The sequence below is a fragment of the Epinephelus lanceolatus genome, chromosome 16, assembly GCF_041903045.1.
Source record: "Epinephelus lanceolatus isolate andai-2023 chromosome 16, ASM4190304v1, whole genome shotgun sequence".
Lineage (NCBI taxonomy): Eukaryota > Metazoa > Chordata > Actinopteri > Perciformes > Serranidae > Epinephelus > Epinephelus lanceolatus.
Window position 1 is genome coordinate 43,015,100 of NC_135749.1, and position 22,375 is coordinate 43,037,474.

At 42.5% G+C, this 22,375-nt stretch overlaps 1 protein-coding gene across 4 annotated transcripts in view; it reads right to left on the minus strand.

Moving 5' to 3' along the window:
• sacm1la (SAC1 like phosphatidylinositide phosphatase a) overlaps window positions 1-22,375 on the minus strand; it is a 139,092-nt gene that overhangs the window by 45,745 nt on the left and 70,972 nt on the right. For all 4 annotated transcript variants that reach the window (XM_033637331.2, XM_033637333.2, XM_078176122.1 and 1 more), the window contains 4 exons: window positions 11,015-11,164; window positions 4,248-4,307; window positions 4,123-4,156; window positions 2,701-2,802 (listed from right to left, as the gene is read on the minus strand). In XM_033637331.2, coding sequence (XP_033493222.1) covers window positions 2,701-2,802; window positions 4,123-4,156; window positions 4,248-4,307; window positions 11,015-11,164 — 346 coding nt within the window. The remainder of the gene's footprint in view (window positions 1-2,700; window positions 2,803-4,122; window positions 4,157-4,247; window positions 4,308-11,014; window positions 11,165-22,375) is intronic.

The window sequence follows — 22,375 nt, forward strand, 5'->3', positions numbered from 1 at the left end:
TTTTTTTTTCACTCTTTTCAACTGAGCATGCAGACACATAAAATAAGGGTGCATTGCATGCATATGCACCCTCGTAAAACCAGGCCTGGCTCTCTGGCAAATAAGATGGACGAGCTGCTGATCTTCACTCATAAAATCTCAGACTTAAGCAGATCTGCAGCCCTGTGTTTCACTGAAACCTGGCTCAGTGAACACATCCTGGACAGCGCATTACGAGTGCCGGGATTCCAACTTTTCCGAGCGGACAGCATCACGGAGCTCTTGGGGAAAATGAAGGGAGGCAGAACGTGCTTCTACATAAACAAAGGTTGGTGTACAGATGTCACAGTGTTGAAGAAGTTGTACAGCCCTCACTTAGAAAATCTCATCATTAACTGTAAACTGTTTTATTCACTGCGAGAGTTTTCCTCGTTTGTTCTGGTCAGTATTTACATCCCACCTCAGACATGTGTAACGGAGGCGTAACAACAACTGGCTCACCAGGTGACAAAAGTGGAGAAAAAACATCCAGACTCCCTGCTCATCATCTTAGGGGATTTTAACAGAGCAAACCTTTCTCACGAACTTCCCAGATACAAACAGCACATAAAATGCCCCACCAGGGACTCTAACACACTGGACCACTGTTACACAGTTTTAAAGGACGCCTATCGCTCTGTCCCCCATGCAGCTTGGGGGCTCTCTGATCACTGTCTGCTCCATTTCATCCCAACCTACAGGCAGAATTTCAAAACTTCTAAGCCTTTAGTAAGGACTGTAAGGAAGTGGACTGAGGAGTCAAAGCTGGAGCTACAGGCCTGCTTTGACTGCACAGATTGGAGTGTTTTTGAAGCTGCAGCCACAGACCTAAATGAACTGACTGACACTGTGACATCTTACATCAGTTTTTGTGAGGATATGTGTGTGCAGACCAAGACCTTCTGTACATATAACAACAAACAAACAAACCTGGTTCACACCCAAACTCAGGTGGCTGCGCCAGGCCAAGGAGGAGGCCTACAGGAGCAAGGTTCGGGCCCTGTACAAGCAGGCCAGAAACAAGCTGACAAAAGAGATCAGGGTAGCCAAGAGGGGCTACAGTGAGAAGCTAAAAAACAGCTTCTCAGCCAACGACCCGGCGTCAGTTTGGAGAAGCCTGCAGGACATTACCAACTACAGGAGACCATCCCCCCACCCTGTGGAAAACCTCCAACGAGCAGACCACCTGAACAGCTTCTACTGCAGGTTTTAAAAGGCCCTTTTCACAAGTTTCAACCACACAAAGGGATTACCCCCTCGACTCCCCAGGGACTTACACAAGGATCCTGTTTGTGGACTTCAGCTCGGCTTTCAACACCATCATCCCTGAAATACTCCACAAGAAGCTCATCCAGCTCACAGTGCCTGCCTCCACCTGTCAGTGGATTACCAGCTTCTTGACTGACAGGAGGCAGCATGTAAGGCTGGGGAGCATCACATCCAGCTCCCAGTTCATCAGCACTGGTGCCCCCCAGGGGTGTGTCTTCTCCCCACTGCTCTTCTCCCTGTATACCAACAACTGCACATCAGGGGACCCTTCTGTAAAACTCCTGAAATTTGCAGACGACACCACAGTCATCCGTCTAATACGGGACTGTGATGAGTCTGCATACAGACAAAAGGCAGAGCAGCTGGTCCTCTAGTGCGGTCAGAACCACCTGGAGCTGAACCCGCTCAAGACTGTGGAGATGACAGTGGCCCTCAGGAGAAGCCCCCTGACACTGCCCCACCTCAGGTTTCTGGGTACCACAATCTCTCAGGACCTGAAGTGGACCTCCCACATAGACACTGTCCGGAAAAAGGCCCAGCAGAGGCTGTACTTCCAGCAACAGCTCAGGAAGCTCAACCTGCCTCAGGAACTGCTGATCATGTTCTACACAGTCATAATCCAGTCTGTTCTCTGCACATCCATCACTGTCTGGTTTGGATCTGCCACCAAACTGGACAGGAACAGACTGAAACGGACAATCAGGTGGGCAGAGAGGATTATTGGGACTGATATTCCCTCCATCGAGGACCTGTACAGGTCAAGGGTCAGGAAACGGGCAGAAAACATCAGTGTAGACTCCTCATACCCCAGACACAATCTGTTTAAACTCCTCCCCTCCGGTAGACGCTAAAGAGCACTGTTCGCAAAAACCACCCCTCACAAAGACAGTGTCTTCCCCCAGGCTGTCGCTTTGATGAACCCCTAAACAGTCGCAGAGCGGCAGGTCAAACAACACTGCATCCTTGTATATTGTAAATATTTTTTTATGTATTTTTGGGGACCCACTCAAACCTACCTGTGGGTTGCAGGGACTACGCTAAAAGCCTATCAACATCCCTGCATTTCATTTTTCCTTTTTCAGTGTGCAGAGGCTATTCATTGTCTGGGGTATCTGTTAGCAGTGGTAATCTAAAGCAGAAAGACAATAAAACTGTGTAATTCAGTATTTATTCATAGCGAGTCATATCTTCATTGCAATATGCAACAACATTACGGTATATTGCTTTTTTTCCTGATATAATGCAGCCCTACCCTTCTGTACCTTCATACCATTTGTGAAAATGTGTTGGCTATCAGCTACTTTGCTCTCCACTAGTTAATATGCAATTCCACATTGCTTGTTGCAGTCCAACAAAGAAAGTGCTACCGTGTCATGCTTCAGTTTTTTTTTTTTTTTTTTTTTTTTTTTTTACCTCTGACGTAGTATCTGACGCCAGCCCGGAAGCAGCTTCTACGGGAAATGAGGATCCACTCAAAGATCTTCCCATTTATACGACATGGCTTCATGACGATGACTGAACCAGGAGGGTCAAGGAAAGGTTTGTTCAGGAGTTTATCTGATCTCATCTAAAGCAGGGCTCGACAGTGCAAGCATTTCACTCGCATTTGCGACTAAAAATAGGTGTGTGCGAACTGTAAAAAATATTTAGGGGCACATGTGCGCATGAAATAATCAGCCGAAGCAGCCTATATTTTTGTCAATAAAAAATATGATAATCTAACCGCAAATGTTGGAGGAACTCCAGCCGCCTTCCCTCTTCCCTGTGTGACACGGTTATGGGCGGTCTTCCAAGCCACTGTCGGCACAATGAATATAAGTCCCACTGTCGGAAGTGTGGAAATAGCCTAAGTGTGGAGGAGATGGACCGGGTGGATCTCCGGGGAAGCCTGCTCCGTTCTCCCCGTAGTCCAAATAATTTCAACTCTGAGCACAGCGCTCGGGCGGAAAATCAGAGCGGTACGCGACGCCACGGGTAGCGGTGCCGCTGCTGCCCTCTCCATAGACAAACAATGGGACAGCCAGCGCAAAGCGGTTTTACAGCTGATCATGAGTAGAGGCCTTTAGGGACCGTTCGCCACGGTACCGCTGCTGGGCAGGGTGGAAATAAAGCCCTTTTCACACAGAGCGCGCAAAGCGCAGACCTCCGCCGACGAACCCATTCATTGTGTATGTGCTACCGCGGCGCAAAAGCGCACCGCTTTGCCACCGAGCTGAGCGGCGCGCGAGGGGGAGCATGTCGCGGCATCTGCGCGCCGCCAGCCTGCGCTCAAATTGAAATTTTTTTAATTTCACCGCAACGCGCTGTGACGACACCTTGGCGCCGCGCGTCCAATAGCAGAGAAGAGCCTGAAGTAGACCCGAAAGCGGTCACCATGGAGCTGTAGCTCCTGAACGAGCCTGTACTCCCCCAAATCCTGTCCTCTGCGCCCTACCTCGTTTCAGAGGACCTGGAGAATGTTTTAGGATAGTAATAACATTACATAAGATAATCATATTGCAAAGATAATATATATAAGATAACATTAAAAACAAAATTAAATTGCAATACTTTTTCAAAACTTGATGATTTTACCTTTCTGTACATTTTGTATACAAATTCATTAAATAATTTTGATTGTAAATGTCTATTTGCATCACGTTTATTACGGAAAACACATTATTTGATCAATTTACATTGTGCCCCTAAAGTTCTTTGTGCACTCCTTACTTTTTCAACTTAGGAGCACATGTGCTCCTTGGGAAAAAAAGTTAGCGTCAAGCCCCGTGTGTTGTAGATCAGATAAAATGTCCCATGATCAATTAAAAAATACTGAACATTCAATGAAAAGGATACATCCATGGACAACAGGAAGTGCAAACTTATGAAGCTATGGAGAAATAATGACAGTTATTCTCATGAAATAAAATAAGTGGGAAAACAAAACAAATATGCCACAGATCAACAGTCGTATGTGTAACCTCTGGCTGCGCAGACAGTTCTCTCAACAGGTTCCCATTCCACACAAACCTCTGATCTGCCTGAAAACCACAAGCAACATGATGTCAGCACATTATTCATCAGGCACAGAAGAAAATGCATGCCTCTTTATAATAATGACCATATTCATTGTCATCATTAGCTAGATTAAGTAGCCATGATTAAAACATATCAGTTACCGTATATCTAAACAACCCACTTGTCTAATGTTTCACAACCAGGACGGAATCTGCATTGCTCCTGCTGAATCGAAGGTTCGACAATCGGTCAAAGCTTCCTTTTCAGCACCCTGGAATAAACTTCCCTGGGAGGCTGAGCAGTATGATACCGCAGTGGAGCACACCCTTTGGTTCCCTTTTTCAAAAAATGGGAACCACCACCCTCCTGGTCTGCCACTCCACAGACACTGAAAAGGCGTGTCAGCTAAGCCACAATAGGACTGTTGTATTAGACTGTATTGGTTTTAGCTGGGTGGAACTAATAAACTGATAACTGAGTGTATATAGGGTAAAATGTCCCTAAGCCCACCAAAACTGGTTTTAAGACATTTCTAATATATACTGTCCCAGTTTAAGTGAGAACATTTCAGTCAAAATGAAAGTTTAATCTCTTATTTAGGTGTCAGTAATTTCTTTATGCCAATTTCTAATATTTTTCATAGTTAAAGCTGTCAAAATATGCCAAAAATCTGGTATGGGCTTAATGGATATCCAACGAACCAAGAATGTAGTTTAGTGTGACATGTAGTGTAAAAGTGCTTTGGGTGGTCAGAGGACTAGAAAGGCGCTACACAAGTGCAGTCCATTTACCATTGCACTCTCACACACTGATGGAGCAGCCATCGGGAGCAATTGGGGGGGGGGGGGGGGGGGGGGTTGTGTGTGTGGAGTGGAGGAGCTGGGGATTGAATTGCCAATCTTCTGATTACTGGACGACTCACTCTATCTCTGAGCTAATTTTACTTAGTCAATTTCATGCTCACTAAATTTGTAGTTTATGTGCTGTTAAATGTTTTCTTGTTTGTGTTTACATACATGTATGTGTGTTTTTGACAATGAATTAGTAAATTAGTAAATTAATTAGTAAAACAACTGGATTATTGTAAATAATTACATCAAGGTCACAGTAGTATTAACATTATTAGTATGGTGTGCAGTAATCTGATGTCTCCTATGCTTGAGCTTATATGATTACTTTGACAGTTAACTTGATATTTGCAGCCAGATATCACCTATCACTTCACAAGACTCGGTACACCTTAATCAAGGTCAGTGCTCTTATTGGTGATGGAAATACTTACTGACAAATATGTGCATTCCATGATTACCATTACCAGTATTGAGTAAGTATACAGTAAATTGATCATTTATGACCGATGGTGTTGATCTGCACAACTGTGAACGCCTGACTTTTAGCAGCTTGTAACTTAAGGGAAAGTTAACGTTACCAGTGTGAACATTGCATGTGCACACAGAGATGTTTGCCACTTTGATTACTTGGCTAAAAAGATGAGCCAAATTAGCTGAACTGTTATCATTTTCCTTAACTGCATCATCAAACTCTGATGGTGAATAAGTTTGTCACAAAATAAATAACTCGTCTGATTTACAGTACAGGCCAAAAGTTTGGACACACCTTCTCATTCAATGCGTTTTCTTTATTTTCATGACTATTTACATTGTAGATTCTCACTGAAGGCATCAAAACTATGAATGAACACATGTGGAGTTATGTACTTAACAAAAAAAGGTGAAATAACTGAAAACATGTTTTATATTCTAGTTTCTTCAAAATAGCCACCCTTTGCTCTGATTACTGCTTTGCACACTCTTGGCATTCTCTCCATGAGCTTCAAGAGGTAGTCACCTGAAATGGTTTCCACTTCACAGGTGTGCCTTATCAGGGTTAATTAGTGGAATTTCTTGCTTTATCAATGGGGTTGGGACCATCAGTTGTGTTGTGCAGAAGTCAGATTAATACACAGCCAACAGCCCTATTGGACAACTGTTAAAATTCATATTATGGCAAGAACCAATCAGCTAACTAAAGAAAAACGAGTGGCCATCATTACTTTAAGAAATGAAGGTCAGTCAGTCCGGAAAATTGCAAAAACTTTAAATGTGTCCCCAAGTGGAGTCGCAAAAACCATCAAGCGTTACAACGAAACTGGCACACATGAAGACCGACCCAGGAAAGGAAGACCAAGAGTCACCTCTGCTTCTGAGGATAAGTTCATCCGAGTCACCAGCCTCAGAAATTGCAAGTTAACAGCAGCTCAGATCAGAGACCAGATGAATGCCACACAAAGTTCTAGCAGCAGACCCATCTCTAGAACAACTGTTAAGAGGAGACTGCGCAAATCAGGCCTTCATGGTCAAATAGCTGCTAGGAAACCACTGCTAAGGAGAGGCAACAAGCAGAAGAGATTAGTTTGGGCCAAGAAACACAAGGAATGGACATTAGACCAGTGGAAATCTGTGCTTTGGTCTGATGAGTCCAAATTTGAGATCTTTGGTTCCAACCGTCGTGTCTTTGTGAGACGCAGAAAAGGTGAACGGATGGATTCCACATGCCTGGTTCCCACTGTGAAGCATGGAGGAGGAGGTGTGATGGTGTGGGGGTGTTTTGCTGGTGACACTGTTGGGGATTTATTCAAAATTGAAGGCACACCGAACCAGCATGGCTACCACAGCATCCTGCAGCGACATGCCATCCCATCCGGTTTGCGTTTAGTTGGACGATCATTTATTTTTCAACAAGACAATGACCCCAAACACACCTCCAGGCTGTGTAAGGGCTATTTGACCAAGAAGGAGAGTGATGGAGTGCTGCGGCAGATGACCTGGCCTCCACAGTCACTGGACCTGAACCCAATCGAGATGGTTTGGGGTGAGCTGGACCGCAGAGTGAAGGCAAAGGGGCCAACAAGTGCTAAACACCTCTGGGAACTCCTTCAAGACTGTTGGAAAACCATTTCAGGTGACTACCTCTTGAAGCTGATGGAGAGAATGCCAAGAGTGTGCAAAGCAGTAATCAGAGCAAAGGGTGGCTATTTTGAAGAAACTAGAATATAAAACATGTTTTCAGTTATTTCACCTTTTTTTGTTAAGTACATAACTCCACGTGTTCATTCATAGTTTTGATGCCTTCAGTGAGAATCTACAATGTAAATAGTCATGAAAATAAAGAAAATGCATTGAATGAGAAGGTGTGTCCAAACTTTTGGCCTGTACTGTATATCTGAGAGCATAATGTAAATGATGTTATCTATCAAATTAGCTATCAGCCAGCTCCTCTGCGTGGTTGTTCAGACTAAGGTGTATTTACATTGATAATTCATGGTGGTGCGTGTCAAACACTTGGGGCCCTATTTAGATGGTCTAAAGCGGACGACGAAGTGCGCATAATCCATGACGCAAGTGTCATTGCTATTTAGATGCAGGCACAGCTGTCATTACCACGCCCTGCGCCCTCGTCGTCTAACTAGCAAATGAACTGCGCTTCTTTGGGTGTGTTGGTCTAAAAATGAGGAGTGGTCAGGCGCAGTCACAGCACGTTGCTAGTTAGATGGCATAAAAAGCAAATGCGCCAGTGACCAACAAAAACCTGGGCCCGTATTCACAAAGATTCTCAGAGTCCTCCCAGAGAGCTCCTACTTCCTGAATCACTCTTAGCTTAAGAGTGATTCAGGAAGTTTCTGAGAGCAACTCTGAGCAAGGAGGGGACAGACGTTTATCTTAGTGAGGAGGTGTGGTTGACCCCGTTGCTAGGTATGACGCAGTCATGTGATTGTGATTGGTTGTTACAAAAAAAAAATAAAAAATGCGCTCCTAGTAATGAATGGACAGTGAAATCAACCGATCATAGAACTTAGACTGTAGGCTATTAAGAAATGTGTAATTGTGAAAATAATTTTATGTCATGATGATGAAACTCAGCAAAATTAAATTAATTGTTACACAACTTCAAAATGTTTGAACGTAGGCTCTGATTTTTATAGCCTATTGATTTGCTTATTGTTATGTTTACTCGTTATGCTGGTAATTTTACTACTTAATCTATTTGATATTAATTGTGGATGCAGACTCAGCTGTCAGCAATTACTGTGATTGCTGGCCTCCTTGTAAAAAGCGGTTTGATTTGGCAGAATGACCAAAACAACAAATGAAATGGAGAAAAAAAGAACGAGAAAGCCGAACTGGACAGAAGAGCAGTGCCTGCTGTTGGCACAGCTCATGGAGGAGAACAAATGTGTTTTAAGAGGGAAATTCGGTCCCGGGATCACGGCACAAGGGAAGAGGCAGACCTGGGAGCGCATTGCCCGACAAATCAATGCGTTGTTCCCTCTCCTTTTACGCACAAGCGATGAGTGTGAGAAGCGCTCCTACGTGCTGCAATCCAAAGCGAGAGCGGAGATTGCAGCAATACAAGGCTGTTAAAGTGCCGTAGCCTAATGGTCTGACTGACCACTCTGCTGACAGAGGGTTGTGACAGACCCAAATCATCACTGCTACACACTGTTGCATTTTCCCCGTAGCAGGTATGGCAATGTTGTGATGACCATCTCAGGCGTGATTGCGTTACTACGCTGGGTGGGAAAAGTAAGCTCATCCCTGATGAGGTCAGCCACAAACATTACCCCTGCACGATCAAGCCGGTAGCGTCTTATTAAATCACTGTCGTTCAATATACGGAGAATATCTCTCCTTCCTCTCTGTCTTTCCGCCATCTTCTCTGTTTAAGACACTCTTAGGCTTCTTAAAAGTCCTCCTCCCTCCTCTTAACAGTTTTTCACCTTAGGAGCTCTCTTAAGGCCTAAGATGCTTTGTGAATAACTTTTATCTTACCAAGGGAAAAATCTTAAAATTCGAGGAATTCTAAGATTTTTCCTTAGAATGACGTCACTAAGAGCTACTTTTAGTCTTAGGATTCTTTGTGAATACGGGCCCTGGTCTAGAGTCAATGGCACAGTATTTCGCTGTTAAACAAGTTAGTAATATGCGTCTCTAGGCGGGTGCACAACGCGCGTGCACTCTGCTCAGACACACACGGAGCAGTCACACATATGCAAAAGATAACAAATAAAAATATGATTACAATGTGAAAGGTTATTATTGTGCACATTAGAATATTTATCAGGAACACGTCTTAATGGTCAGTCATTAATCAGAATGATCTAATCGCAGTAATAATGATCATCATAATCTGGGAGGTCCAAGCTCGCAGTGTCCGAATATACGGAACTGCGAACAGACCTCCACGGGCTGATGATGCATAGCCTGGAAAATGAACTTGTCTTTTCCAATTGAATTGTGATCATTTTGGCATGTAAATCACGAAATCAAAGATGTGAAAACGTTTGATAAACTTTATTTTGACATAAACACAACAATAACCAGCTTCTGTGAACTAAAAATGTAAACTTATAGCCCTACAAGTACAAATGTATATTTTAAAAAAAAAACAGAACGTAAAACTGAAGATCATCTTGTCAGGAGGAGGAGGAGGAGGAGGAGGAGGATGACCCCAGCTCTGCAGCCAGCGCGCAGCCAGACCAGACGGGCCGGGTGCAGCCACAGGACCAGCCCTTCCTGCACCTTCAGGCGGGGGGGTTCAGGATGCTGGAGAGGGAGCTGGGCTCTCTAACCTCCCGGGTTAAAATAAAATAAATTGAATAATTTACAATTTGTTGACAGCGTTTCTTTCATCCGCACGCGCTCTCTCTTTCTCTCTCGCAGTCTCACTCTGTTTCTTTTCTTTTGACTTTTCTAAGATGACAGATGCTGAATATATACTCCCTATCTGATGCTGTGGCTGTTTGTAGTTGGCTGAGAGGGATGTGAACTTATTAGATTGCAGCTGTGTTAATCATATCAGGTTGGGTTTCCATTACGCGTGCCAAATGGTGCCAATCCCCTTTGATCTGACATCAGATGTGACGGGACAGTCGATATAGAGATACATTTATCGTCTCCTCAGCTGTAAAACGCTCACTCTTTCCAGTTGGCAGGTCCGCCATCTAACTAGCTCTCCGCCGTGCGCTCCAATCGCGTAAGAGTAAGTCCAACCCTTTTAGACTCTCCACCATGGCGCACAGTCTGAAAACGTGCTGTCTAACTAGCAAGTGACTGGGACACGCCCATGCGCCGCACGCCTGGCGCTTTGCATTTTAGACCATCTAAATAGGGCCCTATGTCTCTTTTTGCCTTCAGTGTGTCTTGCCTCCAGCTTCTTCCTCATGGCGTACCGTTCCAGCTCAAAGGCCTCCACAGCTCTCTCAAAGGGTGCCACTGACAGAGGCTAATGAGTCAATGCCACCAACCCCCAAGTGTGAAATCAGTGCTGACCCTGCCTTCTACCACCTGCCTAAACCACAACCACATCTACAGAACATTCATTAAAATACCAATAAAGCTATCATAACAGGATCAATTGTTACTTGGTTTAGATCTGCATTATGAGATTTGCTCACAATAAGAAAAATAATGGAACATTGCTGTATCCCTGACTTATGACACCCCTGACAACCTAGAGTTTTTGAGTTGCCCTGTAGAGCAAAAAATGATATGCTGTTGATATGTTGTGCTCTACCAGAATGTGCACAAGGACATGAATACATGACACAAACACAATAGTGATGCAGAAATGACTGAGCACACCTGTTTCAGGATCTATTTTGGCATTTCTGACCTACAACACTGGAGTGTGGAAGTTGGACTTTTGTAAGGCAAGTTATTGGATGTCTCACCCTCTCCAGCAGACTCATCTCTTGGAAGTCTGGGCTGGTGTTGGCCAGCCGCTGCAGACTGTGTGTCAGGTCATAGTCAGTGCAGAAGTAGAAGCCATCTGTGGTCAGCACATTGTTAATCATGGACAGGAAAGTCTTGTTCTCTTGAGACTAAAGGAGGAAAGAAAACATGCTTTAGTTTTCGAGGAAAACTCATGACCATGCAATTTACAGGGCGCAGGGAACTGGATACTCATGTTTTATTGGTACTGTATGTGTGCACCGATCCAACTTTTCCCCTCCCTATCAAGTACCAATCTGATACCAGCTCTCTTTTTTTAACCACATTCAGATCTGTTTACCTCACCGCATGGTCCATCTTTGCAAGGTAACATGATACCTATTACTTACTGGTAAAAGTCAAAAGAGTTGGACTCGCACAGTAGCTGCTGTTGAAGCCTTACCACTAACAAAGCTAAAACTGTAGCGTCCTGAGGGTGCTGTTCCAAAAAGTCATGAGGTTGTAAAATTGTGAATGTTAGATGTTGTGATGTGAGGTGTCTAATGACCAACAAGCATAAAAGCTGTTGCACAACAGCTCTGAACCCAAATTCCTTCTTTTTTTGGGGGTTTTTTTTAGTGCATTTTCTCAGCATCAAAGTCACTATACTTCAGTTGTGAGGCAAAAAGATGTTGAGAATGAGAACCAAATTTTCTTTTTAATTTACACTGACACTAAATCTTTTACATTCACTCATTCATTCAATTTCCATAACTACTTATCCTGTTAGGGGTCGCAGTGGGGCTGAAGCCTATCCCAGCTGAGACTGAGTGAGAGGTAAGGTACACTCTAGACAGGTTGCCAGACTATCAGAGGGCTAACACATACAGTATGTTAATATGACGTTAGAGAAAATTGATTTATTGTGTTAGTCTCACTAAAACCCTTTGGACTTTTAAAATACATGTAAACATGTTAGTACTACTGAAATCATACTAAATCGAATTTCTCAAAGTCAGACTAACACTGATAATGCGACTGAGAGTCGAATTCCTCCTGCATGTATACAGTTGTAGGGAATCTACTGGTATTATATAAAGCGGGGATACTATTTGTTGGAAATCTATAACAATACAATGTTTTACACGGCGGCGCCATTTGTTGGGACTAAGCCTCACGAAGGGCCTAACCTCGTAATAGATCTCCAATTGAAGTATAAACATGGCTATCAGAAATAATTAATAATCATTAATAATGTTGAATAATATGACTTAATTGCCATTAAATCACCTCGTGGGGCACCATTCCCAAAAAGGGAAAAATGATAGCCAATTAGTGATATTAGTCTCAAAAAGTTCACTAAACTATCAATATGGAATTTTGATTAATAACTGCATTAAAAACCACAACCACATTAATAGTAAAGCTTGAAGGATTTCTGAGTTCTTGACATAGTAGAGGTTGACTATTCATTCACTCTTGTGCAACATTAAACAGACAGCAGGTATGATTATAAAAATATATTTATTTATAAAGGAAGCAAAGCAAAACAAAGCACACAGATTCTATATACAAGCTTGATGTGTGTATGTATGTATGTATGTATGTATGTGTGTGAGAGAGAGAGAGAGAGAGAGAGAGAGAGAGAAATGGCTGACAACTGAGAACTACAAGATGGCTGGATCAAAGCTGGCTTCAGATTGGGGGAGGGTTTGTCTGACTGTGTGGTCAGAACAAAGACAGGAAAAGAAGCGGGAACTTTGAGCTTCCTCTCTGGGTGTAGCTAGGTTGAAAGCCAATTTGTAAGTGAGTCTATGTGAATGTGATATGTGTTGCAAAGGATCTGGATTAGTGCAGAGGATGTTTAGTTCTATCTGTGAGTCTGTGAAAAGCATCAGCAAACTAAACATGACCTAATGACCAATGACCAACCAATGACCTAAATGCAAACAATCAAAACAATGACTCAATAAACAGCATTAATGGCATCTCATAAAATACAATGAGCTATCAATTTGGAACTCTGAATAAATTACTAAAATTACCATATTAATAGTAAAGGTTGAAGGATTTGGAAGTTCTTGACACAGTAGTTCACAATTCATCCACTCTTGTGCAATATTAAATAAACAGGCATGATTCCAAAAACATGTATTTACAAATAAAGCAAAGCAAAGCAAAACAAAACAAATAAATTCTAACTAGTCTCTATATACATGGGTTTTTATAAAAACAACATGGCTGACGACAGAAAACTACAAATGGCTTGGCCTGATCAAAGATGACGGAATCAAAAACGACCTTGGAGACAGTCAGACAATGGAAAAAGAAAAGTAGCGGGAACTTTGAATTTCCTCTTAAAGAGTAGTCATGTTGAAAGCCAATTCCTTGTGAGTATATGTGTATGTGATATATGTTGTAAAAGGGTCTGGGTTAAGAGTAGGGGTGTAACGGTACACAAAAATCTCGGTTCGGTACGTACCTCGGTACACAAGTCACGGTTCTGTTTTTTTCGGTACAGTAATGAAAAAAATAGACAACTATTAAATATCTTTTACTTATTGGTAACCTTATTAAAACATACCACCACAGCAGTTAACTCTTTTTACACAATTTTTGAATGAAACAAATATATATAAAATCCTGCTTTTTCACATTGTTTGAATGAAAATAGAAATATACATTTCTGCTTTAACAGTTTTACTCAATTAAAATAAAAAGTATAGTGCAGCTGATCAGCCTTAAAGCCTGCTCAGATTCAGTTTTACTAGGAACTTACTTAGCTTTCCCACTTTGTTAAAGTGCAGTAAACAAAACATGCTTATATCTAAAGTGCAGCTTAAACAATTTTACTCACCTCCAATGGCGTTGGTTATTTCTTTAGCGCGATGGTCAGGGAAACGCTCTTTCTTTTTAAACGACAATGATATCATAGTTTGCACCAGATTGCTTTTTCTAGTTGTGCCGGTTAACGTTCAAACGCGGGTGGTGTCGCTTTAGATGCGTTAGCATGTTAGACGTGTTTCCAAGTACATACCCGACCGCTGTTCTGCAGTGTCGGCACACTGCTTTTGTCTTGTCAACTTGTTTATTTCCATCTTCGTATTTTACCCTGAAACCAAAGTGTTCCCAAACGGAGGACTTAAGGTTTGCGGGTGGGTCTTCAGGCTCATCAGGCTCACTTGCCATGTTGTCAAAATGCGAGAATGCGCTGCACAAAGTGAAAGCGGAGATTTACGGTCGGACTCGGTCCGTCACTCAATTATGTCCGTCGGGGAACTAGATATTTTAAATGGTACGGCTCGCAAAAACGGAATTAAAATAAAACAAAATAAAATAGAATAATATCCTGCGCCCAATAATTCGGTACAGGGTTGTGCTGAACCGAAAGTCGCGTACCGAACGGTTCGACACAAATACATGTACCGTTACGGCCCTAGTTAAGAGGATGTTCTGTTGCATTCAAGAGTCAATCCGGGTAAAGCATTAGCAACCTGACACCAACTAACCAATAATGGAAGTACAAACAATGACGTGGAAATGAGTGGTAGTCTAGAAAACTGGCGAGTTTTTTATTTTTTTTTTTGGAGGCGCTCGTGCGCCCTCACATAGATTTCGCCCCATAATAAAAACCGTCCCTGGTTGTTACGTTATCAATCCTTGAATGGAGGAAGAGTTGCTTTGTGCTGCATGTTACCCGGCAGTTGTCTGTTGTGGATGAAAGCTGGAAAGAACTGTGGATCCAGATGCAGTCCTTGCTCTGTTCTCGTTCCAAAGGTGCAGAGGAGTCAGTGCACTCTGTTTCCTTACAGAATTAGCAGTTTGGTGCTAACTTGACTTGTTTCTTCTTGTTGCTGGAAAAGTTTGTTTGCAGACTTTGTCTGCCCAGTGCACTAACTTCTCTGGTCTTCTGGTTCTGTGTCTGCTGGGAGCAGCCCACATTGAGAGCAAAGCTGCAGCTCCTGCTGTGAGCATGCAGAGGTGAGAAAACTAGGAAAGGGCAGAGCAGGTCCCCCTGCCTGGAGTCCTACTTCTGTCAAGGTCAAGGAGCAAGACTCAAATGGAAAGCAAAAGCTTCTCCCTAAGCTGACTTGGTGACCTTCCAGGGGGGTCATACGACACAGTGGTGCCCGATCAACTTTAAAAACCAGGTCCATGGGCAGGACTCTCACTGAGGTGTCACAAGTGAGGCATCCCATGGAGATGAGTGTGCCAAATGTCTGTCCTTTGTTTGATGAACAAAGAACATGCGGTCTCAGCCACAATTTTCTAAGAGAACTGAACTTTAAGGTCCTGTTTATACAACAAAGACTTCAACTGAAAACGGTAAACTTAAGTTGCGTTTTGACTGATCATGTACACGACAGCCGCGTTTTGGGTGCCTGAAAATGCAATGTTTTGAAAACGGTTCCAGAGTGCAATTTTTTGGAAATGGCACCGTCTCCGTTGTCACATAAACTTGTAATATGCAGTTCCTCTGAAAACGGAGACTTTTCGCAATGCGAAATTACGGTTCCAGTCACTAGGCATGCACGAGAAAGTCGACCATCACAACAACAATGACAGACTCCCAAGCTCTGTTTGTGCTGCTCACCCTATTGAATTTATCAACGCTTCTCCAGCACAGTGTAGATTTACTGAATAAGATAAGGGTTGTATATCAATCAATCAATTTTATTTATAAAGTCCAATATCACAAATCACAATTTGCCTCACAGGGCTTTACAGCATAAGACATCCCTCTGTCCTTTGGACCCTCACAGCAGATAAGGAAAAATTCCCCCCAAAAACCCCTTTCATGGGGGAAAAAAATGGTATAAACGATATAGTATAGTATAGTACATTGCAGGCCAGGAATTTCACGAGGGTGCGCACACACACACACACACACACACACACACACACACACATAAACACTATGGAGTACCATACGTTTCAATATACGTGCGCAGCTATCGACTGAACGTGTCACATGCGCGTGCTTTGACGCCTGTGCCGCAAAGCAACGCCTGACGTGTCATGTAGTTTCCGCATTGACTTATAACGGTCACGCGTGCACGCGCACGTGTACGCGTAATGACTGCTGCACGCCGCATAATCTCACGACGCGGAGTGACTACGCGTAGCATTTATGCGTTTTTTGCGAACGCATGCATAAACGCACACATTGAGATGATAGAACATTTTTGTCACGTCTGCACACGCACGCGTACTATGACGTGCACAAACTACATCATGTGTTATGAGGGGTGAAACGTATCAGCAAACACACACACAGTGCATTCACTGTGTACTTGATATGTGTACGTTGCGTGTGCGACCATCACCATGTACTTGCTTCGCGTGCACTGCGCGTGCATTCACCGTGCACTTGTTACACATGCAATGCGCGTGCAAGGCCTGCACACGCCTAGACGTGTGGTTATTAGACGTGCGTGCGTTGACACGTCATGTGATCGCAGGGGTCAAAAGTGTCAGCTCGAAGCAACGTGTCGTGTGACAGGTAGCATATCATACGAAAATTATTATAAATTTCGATTGAATAAACTTGCCTGATTAACTGAAAACAATTATACAATAACGAAAAAAATAATAGCCTATCGAAAATATAAGTCAAGTCAAGTAAACTGATCATCTGAAAAACGCCCATTTTACTGCGCTGAGACTCACAGCGAGCAACTGACACTGAAGTGTCCCAAAATGCGTGTGACAGATCATTTGTTATAATACTTGCAGCTTTAAATCAAGGAAAAAATGTGTCTCATGAAACTGTTATATTTTTAATGTAAACTGTAAATGTATGCCTATTTAAGGTTGAGAGTGATTCCAGCAGGTAGTCTGAGTAGACTGTTAGCATTGTGACTGAAAATATTACGCCATAATTTACATGGAGTATTAGATTTTGAAAAGGTATCACACTATCTGAATGCATTGCAGAGTAGAGAGTTTCACCCTCCTGGTCACAGGTTGAGGTGGATTAAAACGAGGTGTGTAAATTCAGCACCATGGGCAGCTCCACGGATTTATCATTAAACAGCGACCTGCTCCACCTCAACCTGTGATATTCACGGATTTGGGTCATTCAATTTTAATTATTAATTAATAGCGTAATAGGGTATGGGCGGATTAAAACCAGCGGACTTCTGTGTTATACTTTCCCGAACTATAGGCTTTATTGTGTGTAGAACCACTTTCTACAGGTGGCGGCTGGCTTCAGTCTTAACTCGCATGATCAATAATGCGCTGAGAAAATGTTTGAAGTCCAAAAAAATAAATTTATTACCAAAAAAAGGTCAACAAAACAAGTTTCAAAATTCAAATTATACTTTTTTCAAACGAAATCTTCAATATGACACCTTATCTTTGGTTACTTTTCTTTCAAACATTTTTTTAAAGATGTGCACTCCACAGACAGAAAGCACCGCACGGAGCGAGGTTTTTGAGCGTGCTCAGCTTTCAGTTATAACTGACAGGACTGTGAATATAACACAAACACACAAAGATGTCATACTTTAAAACAAACTCTTAACTGGCTGGATCAACGAGACCCTCCCCCGGGGTCTAGGCTTGTGGCGCTGGTCCGACCTGGCCCGTATGCAGTGGAGGTTCCAGCGCTGGAATACTGAGGGGCTCACAGCGTGACAGACGCCCGCACACACAAAGCTGGAAAGCGGGTGGACACTCCTAATTCCCCGATCCTTAACTAACCTCCACCCAACCCCCGGAACTTCTCCACCTACGCTGGCTGTCTTCGCCCCCCCTCCTGGCTGTGAATGCAATAAAGGTGGCTTCGTCGGGCACTTTACAGCAGCTCCGCTTCCCAGAGCCAAACTGTCGCTCGCTCGGATCTCCTTTCTCAGTTCGTGCCCTGCAATCAAGTCCAGCTGTGTATGATCAGTCCAGAGTCTCTGTCGGATCCACAGGTGAACGCATTGTCTTTTATTACTTGTCGCCATGGCAACCGGTCCCTCAACCCCAGTTCATTAGCCTACAATATGAATAAATATTGGATTTTAAAATTCTTCATGATCAAGCTCCACCACCACTACAAGTCTTTGTCAAAAGAAACTCAAACAGATCCACCAGAGCAGGCTCAAGGGGTGATTGTACGGTACCACTCAGGAAAAGTACATTTGGACAAGCAACATTCTCCTATCGTGCATCGAAAACTTGGAACAATATACCGAGCACGATACGCGAACTACCAACCATTGCATCATTTTCCAATCATCTTAAAGCATGGTTACTAGAAAACCAGATCTGTGAACATGGTCATACTTAAATTTGTATACTTTTTGTCTATTTGCTGTATGCTGTTGTATCTTAAAATGTTGTTTGTTGTATGCATGATGTTGTCTGTTGTATGCATGATGCACTTTACTATGGGCATTCGGCAATAGATTATCGCACTTATTAGCACTTTATTACGGGCATTTCTGCAATATGAATCAGCACTTTATTATGGCCGGGCACCCTGCAATAGAATATAGAATATTTTGTTGTTATTGTGGTTGTTGTGGAAAGTTCTTACTATCCTTCCTCCCTCATCTTCTCTTCTTACACCTACCTGCCTATGGGACAGGAGATGGAAATTAGCCGTATGGCTCCAATCTCTTCTCATATTTACATTTTTTTTTCTTTTAAAATGTTCATTAATATGCATTGTCCCATTTCTAAATAAATAAACTTGAAACTTGAAACTTGTCGGTGATTAGAAAATCCTCCAACATGGTGCAGGGAAACTATTTTTCGGATCGACCCAGGAGAAAGAGACTAGGATGCGGACTTAAAAGCAAAGAAAGGCAACCCTACATATATGGATTTATGAGAAATAAGAAGGAAAAAAAGACCCGTCTATGCGTACACGCGTTGTGCGAGTGCTGGGGTCAAAGAAAAAAAAAAAATTAAAACCTCTTCTGTGACAGAAAGACAAAACAGGAGAATTAAATGCGGACTGTTAAATATCAGGTCTCTATCGTGTAAAGCAGTGTTAGTAAACGAATTAATATCAGATAATCATATTGATTTACTCAGTCTCACTGAAACCTGGCTGTGTCAAGATGAATATGTTAGTCTAAATGAGTCCACTCCTCCCAGTCATAATAATACCCACATTCCTCGAGGCAGCGGCCGAGGAGGGGGAGTTGCAGCCATTTTTAACTCTAGTCTGTTAATCAGCCCTAAACCTAAACTAGATTATAATTCATTTGAAAGCCTCGTTCTTAGTGTTTTACATCCGACCTGGAAAACCTCGCAGCCACTTTTATTTGTTATAGTGTACCGTGCTCCTGGCCCGTATTCTGAATTTGTATCTGAATTCTCAGAGTTTTTATCCAGTTTAGTTCTTAAATCAGATAAAGTTATTATTGTAGGCGATTTTAACATTCATGTCGACGTTGATAATGACTCCCTGGCTACCGCGTTTATCTCATTAATAGACTCCATTGGCTTCAGTCAGGGTGTACATGAACCCACTCACTGTTTTAACCATACCCTCGATCTAGTTCTGACGTATGGAATTGAAATTGATAACCTAAAAGTCTTTCCACAGAATCCCTTGCTATCAGATCATTATCTGATTACTTTTGATTTCTTTTTACTCGATTACACGCCACTTAGCAACAGTTACTATACTAGATGTTTATCAGATAGTGCTGTCACAAAATTTAAGGAAAAGATTACTTCGTCGTTAAATTCAATACCAATACCTTCAGTAACAGAGGTTTCCCGTGCCGACTTTAACCTCTCCCAAATTGATCATTTTGTTGATAGCGCCGTAGGCTCGCTGCGAACAACGCTCGACTCTGTAGCTCCTCTTAAAAAGAAGTTAACAAAGCAAAGAAAGTTTGCTCCTTGGTATAACTCTCAAACCCGTAGGTTAAAACAAATATCGCGAAAATTTGAAAGGAATTGGCGATTAACCAAACTGGAAGAATCTCGTTTAATCTGGACAGACAGTCTCAAAACTTATAAGAGGGGCCTCCGCAATGCCAGAGCAAACTATTACTCAGCATTAATAGAAGAAAACAAGAACAACCCCAGGTTTCTTTTCAGCACTGTAGCCAGGCTGACTGAGAGTCAAAGCTCTATTGAGCCTTGTATTCCTTTAGCCCTTAGCAGTAATGATTTTATGAGCTTTTTTAATGACAAAATTCTAACTATTAGAGGCAAAATTCATGACCTCCTGCCCTCGGATGGTAGGCCTACCTATCTAACCTCAAACACAGCTGTAGAATCTAATATATATTTAGATTGCTTCTCCCCAATTTCTCTTCAAGAATTGACCGCAGTGATTTCTTCATCTAAATCATCAACGTGTCTCTTAGACCCCATCCCAACTAGGCTACTTAAGGAGGTCTTTCCTTTAGTTAACACTCATATATTAGATATGATCAATATATCCCTATTAACAGGCTATGTACCACAGTCTTTTAAGGTAGCTGTAATTAAACCTCTCCTAAAAAAGCCCACCCTGGATCCAGAGGTGTTAGCCAACTATAGACCAATATCTAATCTTCCCTTTATGTCAAAGATCCTTGAGAAAGTAGTCGCAGACCAGCTGTGTGATTTTCTCCAGGATAATAATTTATTTGAGGAATTTCAGTCAGGATTTAGAGTGCATCATAGCACTGAGACAGCTCTAGTTAAAATTACAAATGACCTTCTGATTGCTTCAGACAAAGGACTCGTCTCTGTTCTTGTTTTATTAGATCTTAGTGCGGCGTTTGACACAATTGACCATCAAATTCTACTGCAGAGACTGGATCACTTAATTGGCCTAAAAGGTTCAGCACTAAGCTGGTTTAAATCTTATTTATCTGATCGTTTTCAATTTGTTGACGTTCGTAATGAATCATCCTTACGTACCAAAGTTTGTTTTGGAGTTCCGCAAGGTTCTGTGCTCGGACCAATCCTATTTACTCTATATATGCTTCCTTTAGGTAACATCATTAGAAATCACTCTATAAATTTCCATTGTTATGCGGATGATACACAGTTGTATTTATCGATGAAGCCAGAAGAAAGTAATCAATTAACTAAACTCCATAACTGCCTTAAAGACATAAAAAATTGGATGAGCACCAATTTCCTGATGTTAAATTCAGACAAAACTGAAGTTATTGTTCTTGGCCCCAAACAACTCAGAGACTCGTTATCTGATGACATAGTTTCTCTAGATGGCATTGCTCTGGCCTCTAGCACTACCGTAAGAAACCTCGGAGTAATATTTGATCAAGATTTGTCTTTTAATTCTCATTTAAAGCAAACCTCACGGACTGCATTTTTTCATCTGCGTAATATTGCGAAAATTAGGCCTATCATGACCCGAAAAGATGCAGAAAAATTGGTCCACGCTTTTGTTACCTCAAGGCTGGATTACTGTAACTCTCTATTATCAGGTAGCTCTAGTAAGTCCTTAAAAACTCTCCAGCTAATTCAGAATGCAGCAGCACGTGTACTAACAGGAACTAAGAAACGAGATCATATTTCTCCTGTTTTAGCTTCTCTGCACTGGCTCCCTGTAAAATCCAGAATTGAATTTAAAATCCTACTGTTAACTTATAAAGCTCTAAATGGTCAAGCTCCGTCATATCTTAGAGAGCTCATAGTGCCATATTATCCCACCAGAACACTGCGCTCTGAGAACGCAGGGTTACTCGTGGTCCCTAAAGTCTCCAAAAGCAGATCAGGAGCCAGAGCCTTCAGCTATCAGGCTCCTCTCCTGTGGAATCATCTTCCTGTTACGGTCCGGGAGGCAGACACCGTCTCCACATTTAAGACTAGACTTAAGACTTTCCTCTTTGATAAAGCTTATAGTTAGGGCTGGCTCAGGCTTGCCCTGTACCAGCCCCTAGTTAGGCTGACTTAGGCCTAGTCTGCCGGAGGACCCCCTATAATACACCGGGCTCCCTCTCTCTCCCTCTCTCTCTCTCTCTCTCTCTCTCTCTCTCTCTCTCTCTCTCTCACTCTCATCCTATTACTGCATCTTGCTAACTCGGCCATTCTGGATGTCACTAACTCGGCTTCTTCTCCGGAGCCTTTGTGCTCCACTGTCTCTCAGAATAACTCATACCGCAGCGGTGCCTGGACAGTGTGACGTGTGTGGTTGTGCTGCTGCCGTGGTCCTGCCAGATGCCTCCTGCTGCTGCTGCCATCATTAGTCATTAGTCATACTTCTACTGTTATTATACACATATGACTATTGTCACACAAGTATACTGTCTGATATTAATACATACTTTCAACATATTGTACCACAGTAGCCAGAACTATAACTATAATATTATTACTTTCATTAATGTTGTTGTAAGCTACTGTCATTACCTGCATCTCTCTCTCTCTCTCTCTCTCTCTCTCTCTCTCTGTCTCATTGTGTCATA